This window comes from Sinohyriopsis cumingii, chromosome 6 (assembly GCF_028554795.1).
Source record: "Sinohyriopsis cumingii isolate HCF-2022 chromosome 6, ASM2855479v2, whole genome shotgun sequence".
Taxonomy (NCBI): domain Eukaryota; kingdom Metazoa; phylum Mollusca; class Bivalvia; order Unionida; family Unionidae; genus Sinohyriopsis; species Sinohyriopsis cumingii.
Genome location: NC_142966.1, coordinates 90,635,218 through 90,656,208, shown reverse-complemented (window position 1 = coordinate 90,656,208; position 20,991 = coordinate 90,635,218). Strand labels below are relative to the sequence as shown.

General features: G+C 38.3%; 1 protein-coding gene across 1 annotated transcript in view; it reads right to left on the bottom strand.

Moving 5' to 3' along the window:
- LOC149797424 (uncharacterized) overlaps positions 1-20,383 on the bottom strand; it is a 31,155-nt gene extending 10,772 nt beyond the window's left edge. The window contains exons 1-2 of the mRNA XM_089962214.1: positions 20,224-20,383; positions 949-1,147 (exon numbers count right to left, since the gene is read on the bottom strand). Of these exons, the coding sequence (XP_089818340.1) occupies positions 949-1,147; positions 20,224-20,266 (242 nt within the window). The 5' untranslated portion in view covers positions 20,267-20,383. The remainder of the gene's footprint in view (positions 1-948; positions 1,148-20,223) is intronic.
- Between the last annotated feature and the right edge of the window lie 608 nt (positions 20,384-20,991).

Below are 20,991 nucleotides of genomic sequence, written 5' to 3'. Positions count from 1 at the left end.
AAAAGAGTAATGTGGATCTAACTTTAATGAAAAAGGGAGAAAATAATTCCCTTGACTGGAATATTCATTATGATTGCCGGTGTAACTTCTGATCGCGTGACTGCAAAGACTGCAAAAGTGAATAATCCTTTCGTGACAGCATTTTAGAATTTTTAAAAATAGGTCCTCATTTGCCATAAGATATCTGGAGAACACATTATAACCTAAGACATTATTTCACAACAAAGAAATCAGTAAACTTGCAGAGACAACTGCATTATTTGGATTACAAAGTCAGCAGGTCACTGCAGATTTTGTTGGTTTTTAACTTTTCTGCAATAAAAGAAAGATCTTAAAGTTCAAGTGTAACTTATTAGAAAGAAGATGAATTAGTATCCTCCTTGATATTTGGATAAATGTGTTCTAGGATGAAGTACAATGAAACCTATGATAGTACACATTTGATGAAAGACAGTAAATTAACTCCCATTTGGTTAAAAAGATTTATTTGGCTTTTTGTATTGGCTTATATGTAATGTGTTGGGCTATAATATTGTTGAGGAGACTGTTAAAAGTACGACTTTAAAAGAAAAATGAACTAATAAAATTATTCTTTGATTCGACAATGCATTTGTTTGTTAATTGTGCATGTTGGTTTATTTGTATGTTTAGAGAAAGAAAGAGAGAGAGAAAGTATGTTGTGCAAGTTGCAATATCCTATTTCAAGCTGAAAAAGCACAAGTCGTATGAAAATTTGTCAGTACATTTCTGACCCCTCCATTTTTTATTTGACCCCCAGTTTTGACACCTGGGGTTTTTTTGTACCCTCAATTTTACACCCCTGGGGGATACACTGGAAATGTGTATTCAGGGGAAACTTCATTAATTTATATGATTGAAAAATCTAGAAAAGTGGCATACATATACTTGATATTTTGTTGTATTCATCCCTGCAAATTTTATACTTACACATGGCTTTCGAACCAGGCTGCACAGAAGTCATCCACTTGTCCAGTGGCTATAGCTGCCTGATGCAGAATCTCATTGTCACAGCAGTCATATTTGAGTAACTCGTAGCAGCAGAAGTTGCCACAATATTGTGCAGGGTGGTTCTCTCCTGTCACATCAGTGTATGCCCTGCAACACTCTCCAGCATTGGCCAGGCCAGCTTAAGGAACAGAAATTAAGAATAAAGGTTCTTTAAACTAATGAAAAAGAACAACATTTCATTCTTTTGTTGTGAACAGCTCTCTTTTTATAGAATATACAGCAGAATCCCACAACACACACCATGGGTCCATCTCAGTATTATTCACTTAAACAATCTGACACTGTCTGGTTGAAAGAGCTTAATACAAAAACAATTGGGCAGTTGATGCAGGCTAGTTTGGTTTTGTCACCCAAATGGGGTAAAATTCTCCTTAGTGTGCGGTTTTATAAATTGAGGCTATCACGAGTTTTTTCACCTATTGTTATTTAATAATTCAAGATATTGGTGAATTTGGTGTTTCACGCTTATGTTGTTCTTGAACTGATGTTAGGCATACACATTACCTATAGCTGCTTTACAGTATTTAGTCAGTGAAATACGAATAGTTGGCTAGGAAGAAGAGCTAGCCACCCATATCAGCAGACACACAAGTTCATGGTAGGTACATGTAGAATATCTCAAAAACAATCAGCATGAACTGCATCAATTGTTAGGGCAGAGTAATTTTCAAAATTATCACACAAGGAAAGAAACAACATTCAGCCCTGAAAATGCATGTCTGAATTTGGGGCTGGAGTGCTTACACTTCTTTTGTTTCCATGGACTTGTCTGAGCACTGGTGTGATATATTTTTAATGAATATTTATATCAGGCAGGCTGATGCAGCATTAAATTTGTGCATAAAACTGTCCCTTGCACCTTGAAGGAAAATGTATATTTTTTAAAATTGGTGCTGCCAACCCCATCTGTTTTTATTTTCTGGTTTTTTTTGTATGTATGCAAGTAATTATTATGCAGCCTCACTACAGGTATAACAGTACCAATTGCGCAAGTCCAGGTGGGCAGAGCTTAAGGTGTAGGGAAGATTGCATTCCGAAAAATAGAAAAATTCTGTGATTGGTGCATTATGTAAGATTTGTACTTTCTGTTAGGCTTAAAAAAAAGTTAAGCCTCTTGGCAACATGTGAGATTATGTTAATTCCTATCTAGATCATCTTTTGAATTTTTTATGACTTATTTAAAATGTGGTACACATGTCTGAAACTGTGTTTGTTGTGACTAGATAACTCTTACCCTTGTCTAGTTCCAGCAGAGTTATCTCTCTTAAATGCAATGGAGTACTTGGTTTTGTCCTTGTCAAATTTACAATCTGACACTGCTCTCTAGAAAAGTGTGTGACATGCACGCTAAAGTAGGATAGAAAATACATTTATTTCCCCAAACATTAGCATTAAGGTCTATGGAAAAACAATTGGTGCCGTGATACCTACACTATAATCCTGTCTTTTTCTTCTGCTGTATAGAAGACTCGGTACAGGGAGATAACTGCTTTAGCACATCCAAGTTAGAACAATTTTCACCAGGACAAAATGTCAGGCTTAACTTATTAGGTACGGAAAATAATGGAGATCATAATCTATCTTCTAGCTTTATGTCAAGCTCAACACTCTTATTTTAATTAACATTATTCATATTTCAGCACAGACACACACAAAATCCCCACTGCACAACATGCCGTCACACACTGTTCAAAGTAATAATTTAACTAACTCCAAAAGGAGCTGATACACTTCAGAGAAATCATAAAAATACTGTATGGCATGGTGAATGAAACAAATGGAAGTGTTGCAAGTATTGATGGCATGATGAAAGACACCAATGTAAGTGTTGCAAGCATGGATGACATGATGAAAGACACCAATGGAAGTGTTGCAAGCATAGATGGCATGGTGAAGGACACCAACTGAAGTGTTGCAAGCATTGATGGCATGGTGAAGACACCAGTGAAAGTGCTGCAAGGATTGATGGCATGGTAAAGGACACCAAGGAAGTGTTGCAAGCATGGATGGCATGGTGAAGGACACCAAGGAAGTGTTGCAAGCATGGATGGCATGGTGAAGGACACCAAGGAAGTGTTGCAAGCATGGATGGCATGGTGAAGGACACCAACTGAAGTGTTGCAAGCATGGATGGCATGGAGAAGGACACCAATTGAAGTGTTGCAAGCATGGATGACATGGTGAAGGACACCAAGGAAGTGTTGCAAGCATGGATGGCATGGAGAAGGACACCAATTGAAGTGTTGCAAGCATGGATGGCATGGTGAAGGACACCAATTGAAGTCTTGCAAGCATTGATGGCATGGTGAAGGACACCAAGGAAGTGTTGCAAGCATGGATGGCATGGTAAAGGACACCAAGGAAGTGTTGCAAGCATGGATGGCATGGTGAAGGACACCAAGGAAGTGTTGCAAGCATTGATGGCATGGTGAAGGACACCAACTGAAGTGTTGCAAGCATGGATGACATGGTGAAGGACACCAATTGAAGTATTGCAAGCATGGATGGCATGGTGAAGGACACCAAGGAAGTGTTGCAAGCATGGATGACATGGTGAAGGACACCAAGGAATTGTTGCAAGCATGGATGACATGGTGAAGGACACCAACTGAAGTGTTGCAAGCATTGATGGCATGGTGAAGGACACCAGTGAAAGTGTTGCAAGCACTGATGGCATGGTAAAGGACACCAAGGAAGTGTTGCAAGCATGGATGGCATGGTGAAGGACATGAACTGAAGTGTTGCAAGCATGGATGACATGGTGAAGGACACCAATTGAAGTGTTGCAAGCACTGATGGCATGGTGAAGGACACCAGTGAAAGTGTTGCAAGCATTGATGGCATGGTAAAGGACACCAATTGAAGTGTTGCAAGCACTGATGGCATGGTGAATGATACTAATGGAAGTGTTGCAAGTATTGATGGCATGGTGAATGCTCTAACAACAGGAAAACATCTTCACAACCATAGACTTTGTTCATCAAGTTTGATGGAGTTAACAACACGCTTTTTCCTCTGAAACTGTCATGTTTTCACAGAGTAATGAAAGTACATCAGTATCACTTATTTGTGTTTTTTTTTTTTGTTTGTAGGTTTCAATTTGCATGGTATAAAATTTGGATTAATGAATTTGAAATGCCAATGGAAGAAACAGCCTGAACCTTATCCAGATACTCATTCTGATCCAAGCATACAAGAGACTGGCTTTAATGAACAGACCAGGCTTTCACACAAGTTGTGTTTGTGGTATGCACTTACTCTAAATCAAGCAGCTGAAATACTTTCTATCTTGAAAAGAATTTTCCACTTTTAATATTTGTCCTATACTTTATCTTAAATATTTTTTTATTGTTTTGTAAACTCCAAAAATCACCGGAGTCAAGTGAATGGCAGACTGAGTAGAAATAAATTCTCAGTATGGAGACTCTCTCTCTCTAATATATATATATATATATATATATATATATATATATATATATATATATATATATATACACACATACATACATACACACACACATACGTATATACACATACACACTGTAAAACCTGTCTAGTAAGATCACTGCTATGTTAGACCACCGGCCCTGAGAGCTGTAGAGATCATATTCTCAATGTAGAGATGGCAAATTTATAGATTATATAGTGTTATGACCTGTTATGAGAGACCACCTGTCTTGCAAGACCATATTTTTGGGCAGAAGCGGGAGTCTTTCAAGACAGGTTCTGTAAGATTGGCTGACTTGTTAACAATTTCGTCTCTTCCAATTAACTAGAATGTGGTGATTACTCATTATAAAACAATAATGAAAGGTTAGGAATTGGTTTTTATGTCTAGCTAAAATTACTTCTAAAGGACATTATTTACTTAACTGTGTGATGGCAGATTGTTATGTTTTACTTTCATTGTTATAGTTTACTTCTAAGGCACATCATTTACATACTGTGTAATGACACATTATTGTTTTACACTCTAGACATCCTTTCCTACAAATAACTGGCTTTAAAATAGAAAAGTTGTATCACTGACAACTAAAATAACCTCACATTCCCTCATCATTTATATTCCAAAATCTGTTGTGGTTGTTGTGGGGTTTAACACCATTTTTCAGCACAAGATAGGCTATACATGGCGGCCAGTATTAATGGTGGTGAAAGAACCCGGGAAAACCCCCAGAAAAACCACCAACCCACGAGATGCTTCTGGCAAGCTTTCTCACATACCCACATAGGTCGAACCGGCAACTCAAACCTACCCACGCAGAGTCCAAAATCTGTTCTTGACATTAAAGCAACATTTTAAAGGAATTCTGGTAAAATTTTGAAACTGATGGCTAAAATATGACAAGAAGCGGCAAGCATCTCAGGTTGCTGGCATTCTGAAATCACTGAATAAATGCAGGCAGCCATAACTATATACACAATAAAATGCCTTCTATCGCAAAGTAGTTATTTTTTCTTTTAAAAAAATTAACATTAGTTTGATGTCATCTCCTTTATACTATCTTACCAGATAAACATGATATGTACACAAAAATTTTGACAAGAATCATCTGAAACAAAAGATAGCTGAGGACAGTTTTGTGAATTGGCTCCTATCAAATTTCTTAACGCTAGAATGTGACCTTTTCTGCTATTATTGTTTAATAATCTGAGATATGGATATGTGTATGACTAAAGTCTTCTTCTCGATACTGATGTGAGGCATGTACACCTCCCATAATTACTTCACAGTATAGATTGTGAAATACCAATAGCTGGTCAGGAAGCAGAGGAAGCCACCCATAGCAGTAGACAGTATATAGATTGTGAAATACCAATAGCTGGCTAGGAAGCAGAGAAGGCCACCCATAGCAGTAGATAGTAAATAGATTTTGAAATACCAATAGCTGGTCAGGAAGCAGAGAAAGCCACCCATAGCAGTAGACCGTACACCACTCCCTTGATAACTCACGCCCTGATAACTCGCAAACACGCTTATAACGCGGTATCAGGCGTGGATCCCATTTTTTAAACCCGAAAATAGCCCCAAAAATTATCCCTATTTGTTGAACTTGAAGAAAATTGCGATCAAAATTGGTAACGGAAACTTTGATGTATCGCTCGTTTTACTGTTTAAAACGGTAGCTAGGACCTGGAAATTTTAATCAACACTTTGAAATATCAAATTTAAAAATAACTCACACTATTTTTTTCATTTTCTTTCTAAACGACATTCCTAGTACACCGCAATTAATGATATGCAAGGAAATTTTGATCAATAAAATGTAACTTACGCCAAGTGGAGGCAGTACTTTAATAAACAAATACAAATTAAATAATTTTTTTATCAATAGAAATTTGTGTTCTAGTTCCATCTTTTAGTTCCTTTTAAGTGTAATCGTCAAAAGTGCAATGTGTCCTCTTGTAATTAAACGTAAAATGTGTCAATCTACCATAACAGCTATGTCCGTGAGCGTATCTCTGAGAACCTAATTAAGTGCTGACCGAGTTTTGATAACTGACTTGCGCAAGTATTTGTTGTATTGTTGCACTGAATTAAAAGCTGGCCTCCTTTATATTATCATGTTAATTATGTCTTTTGAATAAAAAAAAAAGGAGGTGGAACTAAAGAAAAGTTAAAAGGCACAAAAATCGGACTAACTTAAAATCTAGTGGCCTCTGTCGTATGTCGGGTGAACTCACTTCATTTGATCAATCGAACACTGTAATAAACGTTATTGTGTATGTAACAGAAACTACCTTAAATTAAACAACTCTTTCATAACTGTGATCAAAGATAACAAGGCAGCAAAGCGAAAAGAATACTTCGTAAAATAAAGAGCTTGATTTCACAGATACGGACCATTGTCGGCAAGCGAGTTTCAGAGAATTCTTGAGCTGGCATTTAGAGATATCCTCAGGGATGATAAGAAATTTCATTATTACTTCCAATGAAATCATGACATTAACAATGTACTAACTGAACAATAAATAATCGAGTTTTGACGTAGACGTGTCACAAAATAAATGTTGTGTTAATTTGAAGAAAAAAAGGAATCTTGTTTGGTGATGTATCAACAGGTAGTCTAGTTCCCAAATTGTGGACTACCAATTTGGCAAGATACTATTAAATACCACAATGGGAACCAGACTCATCAAGAAAACAAAAAGCAGTGACGTAATACACAGATTTTTTGCATACAGGTGATGGTTGTTGAAACCAGTTGGAATGATCTTTCATATGTTGGATATTTTGAGAGAAAAAAAAATGTTATTTAAACAGAATAACGAACAACTTCATTACAAAAAGCGCATTATTAAAAATTATTAACGACGTGATTGTAAAATGAGGATTCAGTAATTAAACAGCCCAGTTCCCTAACACCCCCCTCCCCTACGGTTTTCTCGATGTAAAAGTGATTTTTTTTCAATTTTTGGATGTCCCTTGGTAACTCGCACGTCGCTTATAGTGCGGTCTATGTTTGTGGACCCTGTTGTGCGCGAGTTATCGAGGGAGAGGTGTATATAGATTGTGAAATACCAATCGCTGGTCAGGAAACAGAGAAAGCTACCCATAGCAGTAGACAGTATATAGATTGTGAAATACCAATAGCTGGGCAGGAAGCAGAGAAAGCCACACATAGTAGTAGACAGTATATATATTTCGAAATACCAATAGCTAGGCAGTAAGCAGAGAGCCACCCATAACACGTAGAATATCTCAAAAACAGCCAGACAGCAACTAGCAAGCTGTTTAGAAAACTAAACTTTTGTCTCCAAATTATCACATAAAAGAAAAGAGCTTGTAGCTGTTCCTATGGGACAAATACCCCCGATTTTAAATATTTCATTTTCACATCAAATTAGTTAAGGATCAATGATCTCGTATCCCATCTTCACTAAAATCAAAGTTCAAAGATATCAGGTTTTCTTTCAAAATATTGCTTGTCAGATCACTGCAGTCATTTACGTTGAACTCATGTAACAGGATAAGCAGATTAGATATTTAACTATTGATTTCTTTTCTTATCTGGATAATAATTAACATAAATCAATTACAACTACATAATGAATATACACAGCATCAGCATCTGTATGGTTAAGATGTGTTCAAAATGTGTCCTTTTATCATGTACTCGTAATACATCAAGTAAGACCTTCAAACATTACATTAGGAATTCACAAATATTCTCATATGAAACAGTTTCATAGTATTTATTTTAAAAATGACATTTGCATTAGCACAAAACAACAAAAGATACATCACTGTTTCTTGTACCATTAAACTGGTAATAAAACTTTATTAAGGTAGAAAGTGTAACTCGTGTAACAAAGACAGGCAAACAAAATTGTATTTCTAAATCTTACACGAGATGCTCATATGTTAATTAGAAGTAAAATAATTATACAAAATCATTAATTAGAAATGAGGCATTTATTTCAGTTTAATTAGGTGCATGTGAGTGCTCTCCTCTTAAAATAACAATATACAAGAATGACTAATGAGTAATCAAGTTTTACGACTTCCATTTTTGTTCCATCAGTGCTACATGATCTACACACAGGTTGGTCAGAAATAAAAATTTTGATTGTATTGCAAAAAAACAAAATGTCAACATTAACGCATCTTTCCGGCATGTCAATAGGTTAAATTGGTATAGAATTTTGATGTCAGTAATGAACAACCATCTCAAGATGCAGAGAAAATACTAGTGTTTCTTCACTAAATTCTTTCAAAATATTCTTCATATGATTATAATTAAAGAGAAATATGTTAGCCCCTGACTGTTGCTGGTTATACCATATTTACCCAGAATCACAGCCCCTAAATTTAACACTAAATAGAGATATACTCCTGTATCATAGATATACCATTATTAAACTTATGAGGAGAATTCAGAAAATTTACATACAAATGTATCTATTCTTCTACAACTTAAATAATATATAAATACCATAGCACCTGAAATAACTATATTTAGCCCTATAATGGAATTCTCTTACATGTGTAGTTTGTCACATATCACACACCTTACGGGTTCAAGTAATAGTCCTTATGGACATTCTCAACAAGCATCCTGATCAATTGTAAACAACCTCCAATCGGTTACATACCGGTTTTTGACAACAGAATAGCAAGTGTGTCATCTGCAAACTGAATGTCATGTGCAATTGTTCAGGTTTTCAGTAAAAACAGAACCCAAAATTTTACTCATGTACAGTGAAAGCAGACAGACACTGACAATTTGTCTGTAAATTCATAAATTTGTCAAATGTTGAATATTACTGAGAATATTATGACAGGGTAAGTTGCTGAACATCACTTAATTTGTCGGACGGATGCATCACAGGTAACAGAAAATTGTTTACAGATTAGAAATCAGAATATCGTATTTCATGTAATTTTTCATACACGAAAAAATTATTAATTTCAGTGTACGAAAAAATATATATAAAATAAATAATTATCATTTGGTGGTACTGACTGTGTACAAAATATAAAGGGATAGTACCTGAACAAGTTCTACAGTAAACATATTTTCTGTCTCATTCTGCTCTCAACTCAAGTATCTAATTATGATAAAATAAAAGCACTCAAAAAGATCTTTTTTTGTTATTAGTGAACGAGAGAGAGAGAGAGTTGTTGTTGGGTTTAAGGCCATTTTTCAGCACACGATAGGCTATACATGGCGGCCAGTATTAATGGTGGAGGAAGAACCCGGGAAAACACCGGAAAGAACCACTGACCCACGAGAAGCAACTGGCAAGCTTTCTCACATACCCACATTGGCTGAATCCTAGACTCGAACCGCTGCAGACAGAGGTGAGATGGCAGTGATCCGTAATGAAGAGCGCTTTAGACCACTCGGCCACTCGAGGCCCCAGCGAGAGAGAGAGAGATAAAGAGAGAGAATTATGTCTCATTGTGCAAGTTCATTTGCATTTAGAGCATATGTAGCTGTTATGTTGCGTAATGTTGGCAAAATAATTAAGATGGTTGGAACATGTATTAGTTATTGGTATTATTTATTGGTAAATTGTACATAACGATATGAGTCCACTTTGTCAAAGAAATTAAGTGCAACTTGTAGTTTTACAGCAACAATAATCTCCATATCAAATTGCAATAAAAAAGAAAGAACCTGAAATCATGTTTTAGTTATTGCACGTGAGCATGCTTGCATGTGTATGTGAGTAATAAAAATATAAAAAAATTCCATGTACAAGACCGTATCTATTCAGGGTGGTTTTTATTGTGATAATCCTCATGTATTACAACCCTACTATTTTCCATTATCAATCAACACAGCTAAATCAACAATTCATTCTTGTATTAATTATGATGTACATTGTCACAATAACCACATGGCAATGCAGTGTTATTTACACCGTAATTAAACGTGCCTTGTGCTTTGGTTATCCAGTTGAAACCAGATTAAGGGCAAAAATGGACAGAAGAGGTTAAATCGGCGAGGCTGCCAGTAGGGAAATGAGACCCTCTTTAGGGAAATGAAAATCTGTCAATGTGCTATTGAAACCGCTGTCCATACAGCAGATGTTACAAGGAAAAGCGATCATATGCATTACTTGCATTCGAACTCGCCAATAAAGATAATAGTTGGGTATATCGTAGAACAGATTTACAATAAAATGTTCGCCTTGGATGCGAGAGGTTGTGGGTTCAATCCCCGGCCGAGTCATACCAAAGACTTTCAAAAACAGTACAAACAGCTGCCTCGCTTGACGCTCAGCATTAAGAGGTTAGTGTTAGGACTGGTCGGCCTGGTGTCAGGATAATGTGACTGGGTGGGATATCATGCTACATGTCTGCAACATGAGGCCCCAGTGCTAGACATCACTATAAACTGACACATTGCAGACATCGTAGCAATATGACTGAAACATTGTTAAATCTATGTTAAAAATCCCAATCACACACACAATAAAATGTTAATTATATCCATGTCAAGATAGAACAAGCTCTTAAAAGATAGTATTGGATATGTATATATACAAATTGATTTATTGGAGTCCGTGACTTTCAAATTTACAATGGAAAATGACAAGGTTTTTATATTTTATGTTTGTATCACTATAATGAAACAATAAGACTAGTTTAGCATGTACTGAGATGTAATTTTTGTTGGATAAGAAAACATCAAAGGGTTTCCTAACTTGTTTTAAAATCCATGTGGTGTTTTGTTACGGTTATGGAATTAATAAGGAGAATTAACAATAATACTTAAAGGTATGGTCTGTGAAGTCCTTTGTCCATTTGTTAATAAACACCAGTAGATATTGTAATGACAATGAGAGCTTATGCACATGGGTGCCCACTGGATATTTTTTTGCCGGGGATGGGGTGGGGTGGGGTCATGTGACATCCTTGACCTATGCTGCAGGCACCCATGCTTATACATCAATCATTGTATTTTCTCACCAATTAATTATTAACATTTGTATTAAAAAAATGGCAATACAGTATTTTTGTTCATTTTTGCAAATGTAAATCTTAGGAGAAATTTTATGTCCAATAATTTAATGGATTTTATTTGAAAAATACAAAGTGATATGTACAAAAAATTATGATACATCTGAACAATTATTTTTTTGATAACTGGATTGTGTATGAAAAATTAAAGGGTACGGAAAAATACATGAAATACGGTACACAAGTTTGTATCAAAGATCCATACTTCTACGAACTTGCAATGATAGTCAAGTTACTTTAATTTTTTGTATGCAGATTAGTATTGTTCCATTTTTATCTATCTTTTGCATTAATTTTTTTTTACATCAGGCAGGTTGATGCAGCATCAAGTTTGTGCATAAAAACCGACCATTGCATTCTAAGCAGCTTTTGCAAACTGATTTACGGGGCCCAGAGTGGCCGAGTGGTCTAAAGCGCCCTCCATTACAGATCACTGCCATCTCACTTCTGTCTGTGCCAGTTTGAGTCTCAGATTCAGCCAATGTGGGTACGTGAGAAAGCTTGCCAGTAGCTTCTTGTGGGTCGGTGGTTCTTTCCGGGGTTTTCCTGGGTTCTTCCTCCACCAGTCATACTGGCCACCATGTATAATCTATCGTGTGCTGAAAAATGGCATTAAACCCCACAACAACAACAACAAACTGATTGACAGGTTTTCCATAGGCAGCAACAATGACAAATTATTCTGGTGAATTCACATCATCTGTATAAACTTGCAAGGCTAAAATCCTTTAGATCTGGTCAAATTTGGACAAAAGATTTTAAAAATAAGTCAATTTAAGTTTTTTTTTTGCTTCATTTTATTAATGTAGGTCATATTTAATGGTGAATAATTTGAACAGGTTTGTTATTTTCAGTAACAGGCCTAACTGGATGGCATATTTACAGCCTTTGTGCAACTTGAAGGACCCCTGCATCAGAATGCTGTCAAATTTGAACAAGAATTGCAGTAAATCGTGCATTTTAATGTCATGCCAGCATCAATTTCTTTGATAAATCCCTCCTACATTCAGAAATCCACCCTCTCACATACATTTGCAGTTCCTGACCTGACCTATTTATAGATCTGTAATACAGAATAGTTCTACATGTACTACACCACAAAATGACTTATGGTATAGGTCAGGAGTTAAGTGTCTGTTTTAGGTGTTTCGGTGCAGACTTGATAGTTTTTCACTATCAAATTTAGATTATATTTACTTATATGTATACTTAAGTCACAAGTGCAAAGTACCAATGAAACAAATGGGCTAGCTATGTAGAGTAGATAACAGTGCCCCTTATTTATTATTATAATCTCTGTTCATCAAGCTGGTGCATATAAAACATCACAACACGATACTGTCATGCATACTCCTCCTGGGAATAACAACATACTCCACAACAACAACACATGAGGTTGGGAGACAAAATGACTGGGAAACATGCAGGCAAGTCATCAAGTTGGTGTTTCTGACATAACTTTGAAACTGGTGGAGTGTGTGGTGTGGTTCAGATTTTTAACGTAGTTTTAATAATTTTTCAGTCATATCACTACAATGTCTGCAGTGTGACAGTTTATAGTGATGTCTAGCACTGGGGCATCATGCTGCAGACATGTCCCATCCAGTTACATTATCCTGACACCAGGCCGACCAGTCCTAACACTAACCTCTTAATGCTGAGTGCCAAGCAAGGCAGCTGTTAGTACCATTTTTGTAAGTCTTTGGTATGACTCGACCGGGGATCGAACCCACGACCTGCCTCATGTGAGGGGGACACTCTAACCACCAGGCCACTGGAGTGGTCGAAATTGATGGAACAAGTATGATATACAGAGTATATGCCTAAATTGAGTCCAACTGTAAAAACAGACCCTGATCTGACATTGCATAATGCACTGACAGATCAGGGTCTATGTTGTTTGTTGCACTGATTGCTCTTAACAAACTGCATAGACAAAGAACTGCCAGTACATTATGTAAGGGCAAATCTGCATCACTGCATTTTTCAGCTGGATTTGACTTATGAGTTCATGTGGTACAAGTGTGACCCAGTAAAATCACATATGTATACATGCATCCAAAGCTGCTCTACACTTGTGACTCAAACAAATTTGTACTGGCACATTGCCAGACATTTGTAGTATCATTTCATCAGCTGTGCAACATTTACTGAATTCTGTATCATCTATCGACCATGGTATCAATACAAATTAGAATTTTGTGAGTTTGCATATTTGTTGTATGCTATTGGATACTAAAGTCATTTCTTGTTATACATGTGCTCACATATTTTAAAGGGACACAGAAAATAGTTGACTGTACTTAACGCACTAACAACATAAAAATTAGGCAATCCTGTTTTCTTGACATTTTGGTAACACTTTGTTGTTTGCACTGTCTGTCATCTTTTCTATGGACACTTACATTAATGTAAAAATGGTTTTATCAACTGCTGATATAAATCACAAGAAAACAATAACATGTTTGAATATGTGATTATTTTTGGGGTGGGGTGGGGTGTAAAACTAATTTTAATTATGTAATACTTACCTGATGCTATTGTTTAGCTGATCTATTTTCGTGCCGAAAACTCATTGTCTGCTCGATATGAAATACATCCTCCCACAGAGTAGAGAAAAGTCAGTGTGACCTTTTGCAAACCACTGTCACGTGGTCATGCAAAGAAGGTATATATTACCTGTCATCTTTTTCACAGACTATGATTATGCAAGACATCAAAGCAGGGTGAGAGGAGGGCATTTGGAAAAAGCAATAGGTATGTTGTTGTTGTTGTTGTTAGGTTTAACGCCATTTTTCAGCACACGATAGGCTATACATGGCGGCCAGTATTAATGGTGGAGGAAGAACCCGGGAAAACACCGGAAAGAACCACCGACCCACGAGAAGCTACTGGCAAGCTTTCTCACATACCCACATTAGCCAAATCCTCGACTCGAACCCACACAGACAGAGTCGAGATGGCAGTGATCCGTAACGGATAGCACTTTAGACCACTCGGCCACTCGGGGCCCCCAATAGGTATGTAACGCATAATTAAAATTAGTTTTACCACCCCACCCTGGGGCCCCGAGTGGCCGAGTGGTCTAAAGCGCTTACCGTTACGGATCACTGCCATCTCACCTCTGTCTGCGTCGGTTCGAGTCTCGGATTCGGCTAATGTGGTTATGTGAGAAAGCTTGCCAGTAGCTTCTCGTGGGTCGGTGGTTCTTTCCGGGTTCTTCCTCCACCATTAATACTGGCCGCCATGCATTGCCTATCGTGTGCTGAAAAATGGCGTTAAACCCCACAACAACAACAACAACCACCCCACCCTACACCAAAAATCTACATTTAAATAGCAGCAACTCTTCTCTTGTTGCTACTGTGTAGGTGAATTTGTCAGCCAGGTGGGTAGGCTGATGCTCTCATCATACGGATCAAAAACAGAAACTGAAATGTACTCACTATAGAGACAGCTCTATCTATACAAGACTGATGTCTCTGAGCCACATGCCTGCACTCTGTTGTTAGTAATGAGTGGAGGTAATAGCAGGAAAAAGTAGTATGGGAATGCCAAAACAGCTGCCTTTATGACATCCTCCAAGGAGGAATGATTAAAGTAGGCCAATGAGGTAGCAATAGTTAGAACCTCATGGAGTTTTAGTTTCGTAAAGGAGAGGTCTCGATAGGTGAGGGACTGATGTGATCTTTTGATTGTGTTGACAATCCATCAGGACATAGTGGCAGCCAAAATGTCTAAGGAGCCCTTAAGAGAGAGGTGGAGACATTTTTTTACCATTTCTTTTTGCATGGAAGGCATTAAGATCGAAGCGGAGAACACACATGGGGCATAAAAGTCTATTTTGATCATCCCCTGCACAGATCTGACTGCAACTGGGGAGTTGGCAATGAAGAGAAATGGAAGCATTATTCCAGTTAAACTGGAGACAGACATGTATATAAACAAGGCATAAATCTGATCTCTTTATCTTGCAAAAGTGAGAGCGAGTAGGAACACAGTGTGAGGTCTCACTCAATGGTTCATGTATGGTTTTGGGTAATGACCACAAAACTCGAGAAAGATTCCACCTGGGTGTAAGAAAGTGGGAGACAGGTCTCGGGGGCTCAAACGATGTAATAAGAACAACAAGGTATGAATCTGAACTGATTTCCATATCATGAGATAACTGAAGTGTTGGAGATGACAACTCGACAGCCCTTGATAGTGGATCAGAACATCATTTTGCCTCAAAATGGAACAGAAGAAAATCAGCAATAGCAGTTACTGAAGGGCAGATAGGAGCAACGTGTTTCCTACTGTACCAATCACAGAAGATTCTCCTGCGGGCATCATAGACCTTGGATGTAGAAGCTCTCCTGGCTTGAATAATGCAACTCGTCTGGATAACTTCTTCTGGTAGAGAGATTGCTTGAGACAAGTCAGAGCAAAAGTGAAGAATGTGTGGGTGCTTGTGGAAGAGAAGTCCCTGGTGTTACATCAGGAGATCCCTCCTGTGAGGTAGAGACCTGGCTTGATCTATCAACAGGGCTAGGAAATTGCTGAACCATGATCACTGGGACCGCAGTAGGATGAAGAGAATGATCTATCAGTGTTAGTACTGACTTTCTGCAGAACTTGTGGTAGCAGTCTGAAAGATGGAAAGGCATATGCAAATAACGATCCCACTGGAAGCTGAATGCATCTACTGTCTATGCTCTTTGATGTGGGTCAGGAGAGATGTAAAAGGGAAGTTTGTTGTTTAGCCTGGTCACAAACAGGTCCACCAGGGTCTTCTCCAGCATGTGAACAGGGACTCTATTACCGAGTGGTGGAGAGACCATTCGGTGAGAAAGGCATCTTGCCTGGAATGTGGAGAATTCCGATTGTGGCGTCCTAAGTCTACACAACTGAAGAGGTTCCAGACCTCCATGCAAAGAGGAGGGCATGTGTGCCTCCTTGATGTCGTAGATACGATACAATGGATGTGTTGTCCAAGATCATGGCATATCAACCCCTTATTCTGCTGATGCACCCTTGTAATGCTAAAAATACTGCTTTCGTTTCTAGGTTGTTGATGTTGAGGGACAATTTGACCATGAACCCTGGAGAACTATGCCCTCTGGCTCTAAATCAGTGCCCCAACCAGAATCTGACACATCTGCAAACAGATAGGAGTGGTGGTGCATGCATGTGGACACCCCCCTCCCCAGGAATCTGTCTTGACTTGTTCACCAGTACAAACAGTGGTGAAATTCCAGTCTCTTTGTGGGATTGGGGTTGACAGAGAATATCTGTGGTTTTCAACTAATTGAGAAGAAGAAATTGTAGAGGGCATATATGGAGACTTCTTTAAGGAACCAAGTTGGCAGTGGCATTCAAGATTCCCAACTGGGATAGATAAAGGCCAGCAGATAATTGTTTTGCCTGTAATGTCTCTGGGAGGGTCAGGATTCAGTCTACCCTATCCCAGACTAAGTTCTGGTTCATGAGGAAGATCATCCCCAACATAAACAAAGTCCTGTGATGGAATAAATTCCGACTTCTCAAGGTTGAGTAAAAGACCCAACTGAGTTGTCGCAAACAAGAATGGAATAGATCCTGGTGAAGGGACTGGACCTGGACATTGTGGATCAGCCAGTTATTGAAATACTGGAGAATCAGTGTTACCAGTAATCCAAGGTAGACTGTTACCACTCACACAATTTAGACAAAGACTCTGGGTGCATACAAGATTCGGAACAGTAGAACCCTCAACTGAAAAACTTTATGGTCCATGCAAAGCCACACATATTTGCGGTGTGGAGGAAATGTAGAAATAGGCATTCTGAGGGTTGATGGAGATGGCCAACTGAATGGGCAAAGAGCATTCTGGATTGAGGAGGTTGTGTCCATCTTGAAGGTTTCCTCCATAAGACTGGGGAAAGAAAATGGGGGTCCTTGATAGTGAGGGCTGTTCTCAAAACTGGAGTCAATAACTCTCATTCATGATGGACTGGGCCCACCCATCATACATAATGCTTAAGCATGCACCTGAAGGGTTGAATTGCTAGGGCCGTGCCCCCCCCCCTCCTCCAGTGAGAAAGGAAGGATGGTTAGCGAATGTCCTCTTTTGGGGTCTTTGATGACCTGGGAGGTGGTCTAGCTTTAGTATGTGGATTGGACTGGGACTGCACCAGCTTGATAAATTTTGCAGATGGTCTCTGGGGGCATTTTGCCTGAACACCTTTCCTGGCTGATTGTGATGGGCCAGGAGTAGATGTGAAGGATTGATGTTGATGATTCAGCAAGTCTCAAGAAGCCACTGATGGTATGAGGCTCCCAAAGATGGTCTTAGCTTCTAGCAGAGCAGCCATTAGAAAGTCTTTACTGTGGTCACTCAAGACCTTTGATGAGTCCAATGCAGCACCACAGTGGATGTGCAGAAATTCCATTGATCAGTGTCATGGCAACAGTAAGTGCATGCCAGGATGTCTTCGACAGTTTCCAGCACACATTGTAAGGCAGCTGGATTCAATGAGGCCTCTCAGTGTAGTAAAGGAAGTAGCGGAGAATAGGTCAGCATGTAACACTACAGTTACGAGTAACCATGTTTTCTGCTCCATGGCATACCCAGGCTCCCATAGATGTACCCACTTTGGCTTCATCAGTGTCTCATTGGTGAGGTCAAAACTCATTCTTTTCAAATTATGACTTTAATTCATGATACAAACTTTTACTTCTGCACACAAAAAATTCAAATCTACCTCTGCAATAAAATCCAACACACTCTGACTGACACAGGACAGGATCCTTGTAAAAAACCAGTGATTGCCTTGAGATGAAAGATGAACTCCATCATCACTGATATAACGTCACCAAAAGCCTCTTAGGTTACAAAAGGTGACAGACTCTGAGTTAGTGAAAACTCTTCCAAGTTCCCGATTTATGTATCTGGCTTGCCAGGCATACTGGAATACTCCTACTCCAAGAGGACGGAAATGAGGCAACATCAAGCCGACACAAATAAAACTAGATTCTTCATGTAATAGTACATCACACAGCTGAATAGTTTTATTAACAATCTGATAAGGAGAAAGTGTTCCAATATCATTCTCCCCTATCTTAAGAAAAACCACATCAGGGAGAGGATCAAGATTTTGTAAATTTCTAATAATGTCACCACACCAGCACCAGATCTACCATCGCAGGTCACTATCCAATCACCTGGTTGATCACAAATCTGAGGCAAAAAAGTTAACCTCCGCAAACGAACAACTAATCTACATCCGAGAACTGACACTGAATATACAGCACCTACCTGCACCTAAACCCTAATCTAACAATGTTTTCCATCACGTCCACGTGATGGAGAATTTCAATCCGCTTACAACACCAAGGTGATTTCAATCCCTTTTCAAGCACTAAGGTATTTCCAAGTAAAACTTAAAGTACAAAACAATGTTTTCCATCACATCCACATGATGGAATATTTCAATCCAATTTTTGTGCTAAGGTGCAACAATTTCATAAACATAATTGAATAACAATATGCTACAGCATATAGTACAACTATTAACATAAATAACAAAATGAAAACATGCACTCACGAGACAAAAACACAAAGTATATAGACATCTTACTATGTTCAACACTAAACACTTTTGGTTTAATCATATTATTCAAAATTTTCCTCACAGATAGGTTTAGAGCTTGGAGTTGTCCCAGCTGGCAAAATTCGTGAAATTTGCATGTTTCAGAGCCCGTAACTTCAGTTTGGTACAACACAGAAAAGTCAATGGCTTGATGAAAAGAAAAATATCTCAGGAGTAAAAAAGCCATAGAGTATGGTCGTGTGCCTTTAAAGACGGAAATAGCAGAAGGAAATTGAGGGACATTGGTGGAGCCAAATATTTAGAAGTTACGTACCTTGTCACTGATACAGTAGACCACTCTGGTGGCCAAGTGGTTAGAACGTCTGCCTCAGATGCAGGAGGTCGTGGGTTCGATCCCCGGCCGAGTCATATCAAAGACTTACAAAAATGGTACTATTAGCCGCCTCGCTTGGCGCTCAGCATTAAGAAGTTAGTGTTAGGGCAGGATGGCCTGGTGTCAGGATAACATGTGACTGGGTGGGACATCATGCTACAGGTCTGCGGCATGATGCCCCAGTGCTAGACATACCTATAAACTGTCACACTGCAGACATCGTAGTGATATGCCTGAAAAATTGCTAAAGCTACATAAAAATCCAAATGACACACACTCTTATATAGTATGATAGAGAAGGTCCTGCGTCAGAATGGGTCAAGGGGGTAATCTCTAAGGTATATTTGTCACTCTGTATGATCGTTTTCCTTCAGATTATGTTGTGTTGTTTTTTTTTTTCAAAATCAAACTCGCGTCGAGCATCTGTGGTCTTAACCAACTATATGTGTTTGGATGAAACTTAGAGGTGTCAACGAGATAGATAGTACAATTTAAGACAACTAACAACACGAAGCCGTTGTGGAAGCTAATTTCGAACCGCATGAATTTGGATCCTTATGTTGTTTGGTTGTAGGAGGGTGTTATTTGTAGTTTACCCCATTTTACCAATTGAATCAGATGCCTCTGTTTTCGACGGAGAGAACGAGAAATAAATGACGAGCAGAGATTAAGTCATTACAATGGCTGTCTCGCCTAGGATGCTCTTTTCCACAACACAATTAAATCTAAAATTTCAATTGGTTTCTTATTAATACGCCTTAAATCGGGCTTACCTGAAAGAATTACTGAGAAGGCAACAATCATAAACGTCTTCATTTTCTTTCTCGTGTTACGAAGTTCTAGGTTTGAACTGTCTTGCTACCAACAGGCCTATGAGGCGTGCTCTACTGACAGATTACGTAGTAAGTGAGTCGGCAATTCAGCAAAAGGGCCGCACTGTTTTCAGAAAACGAAGTTGTACTAGCTTGAACGGTGTACAGTACACTTAGCTTCTCACGGGGCAATGAAGTGGTCCGCACAATACAAATTGCAGGTACAAATCCGAGGGAGGCTGGCCGGATGATAGTCTGATTATTTGTTTTGTTTTATTACGTTTGATTATGATCTAATTATCATTATCAAATGTGTCCTCAAGGGAGTACTTCCTTATAAATCTTACAAAAATTTATTTAGCATCTGTTTCTTTTTTAATGTTGGATTTTAAAATAATTAAGGTTGCGCTGATCGAAAAGAGACCTCGTTCGCGTAAAACTCCCAGATAGTAATTAGTGATATTCCGCACCTGTAGTTCGTGGCTATTTTACATTGTCTCGAGCAGATACAAAAATCTATTCATGCAGTACTGTTCAAACAGTAATCATTTAATCAAACTTTAACTATATATCGGAGTCGACAATCTCAAACATAGGTATTTCTTTTACTTTTGCATATGTATTCTTTTATATTATTTGACAATTAAATATTTTATTAACATTCATAATCATATATTCGTGATGTAACTTTTGTCTGAACACGCGCTTTTCGAAATTTGCGATTACCAC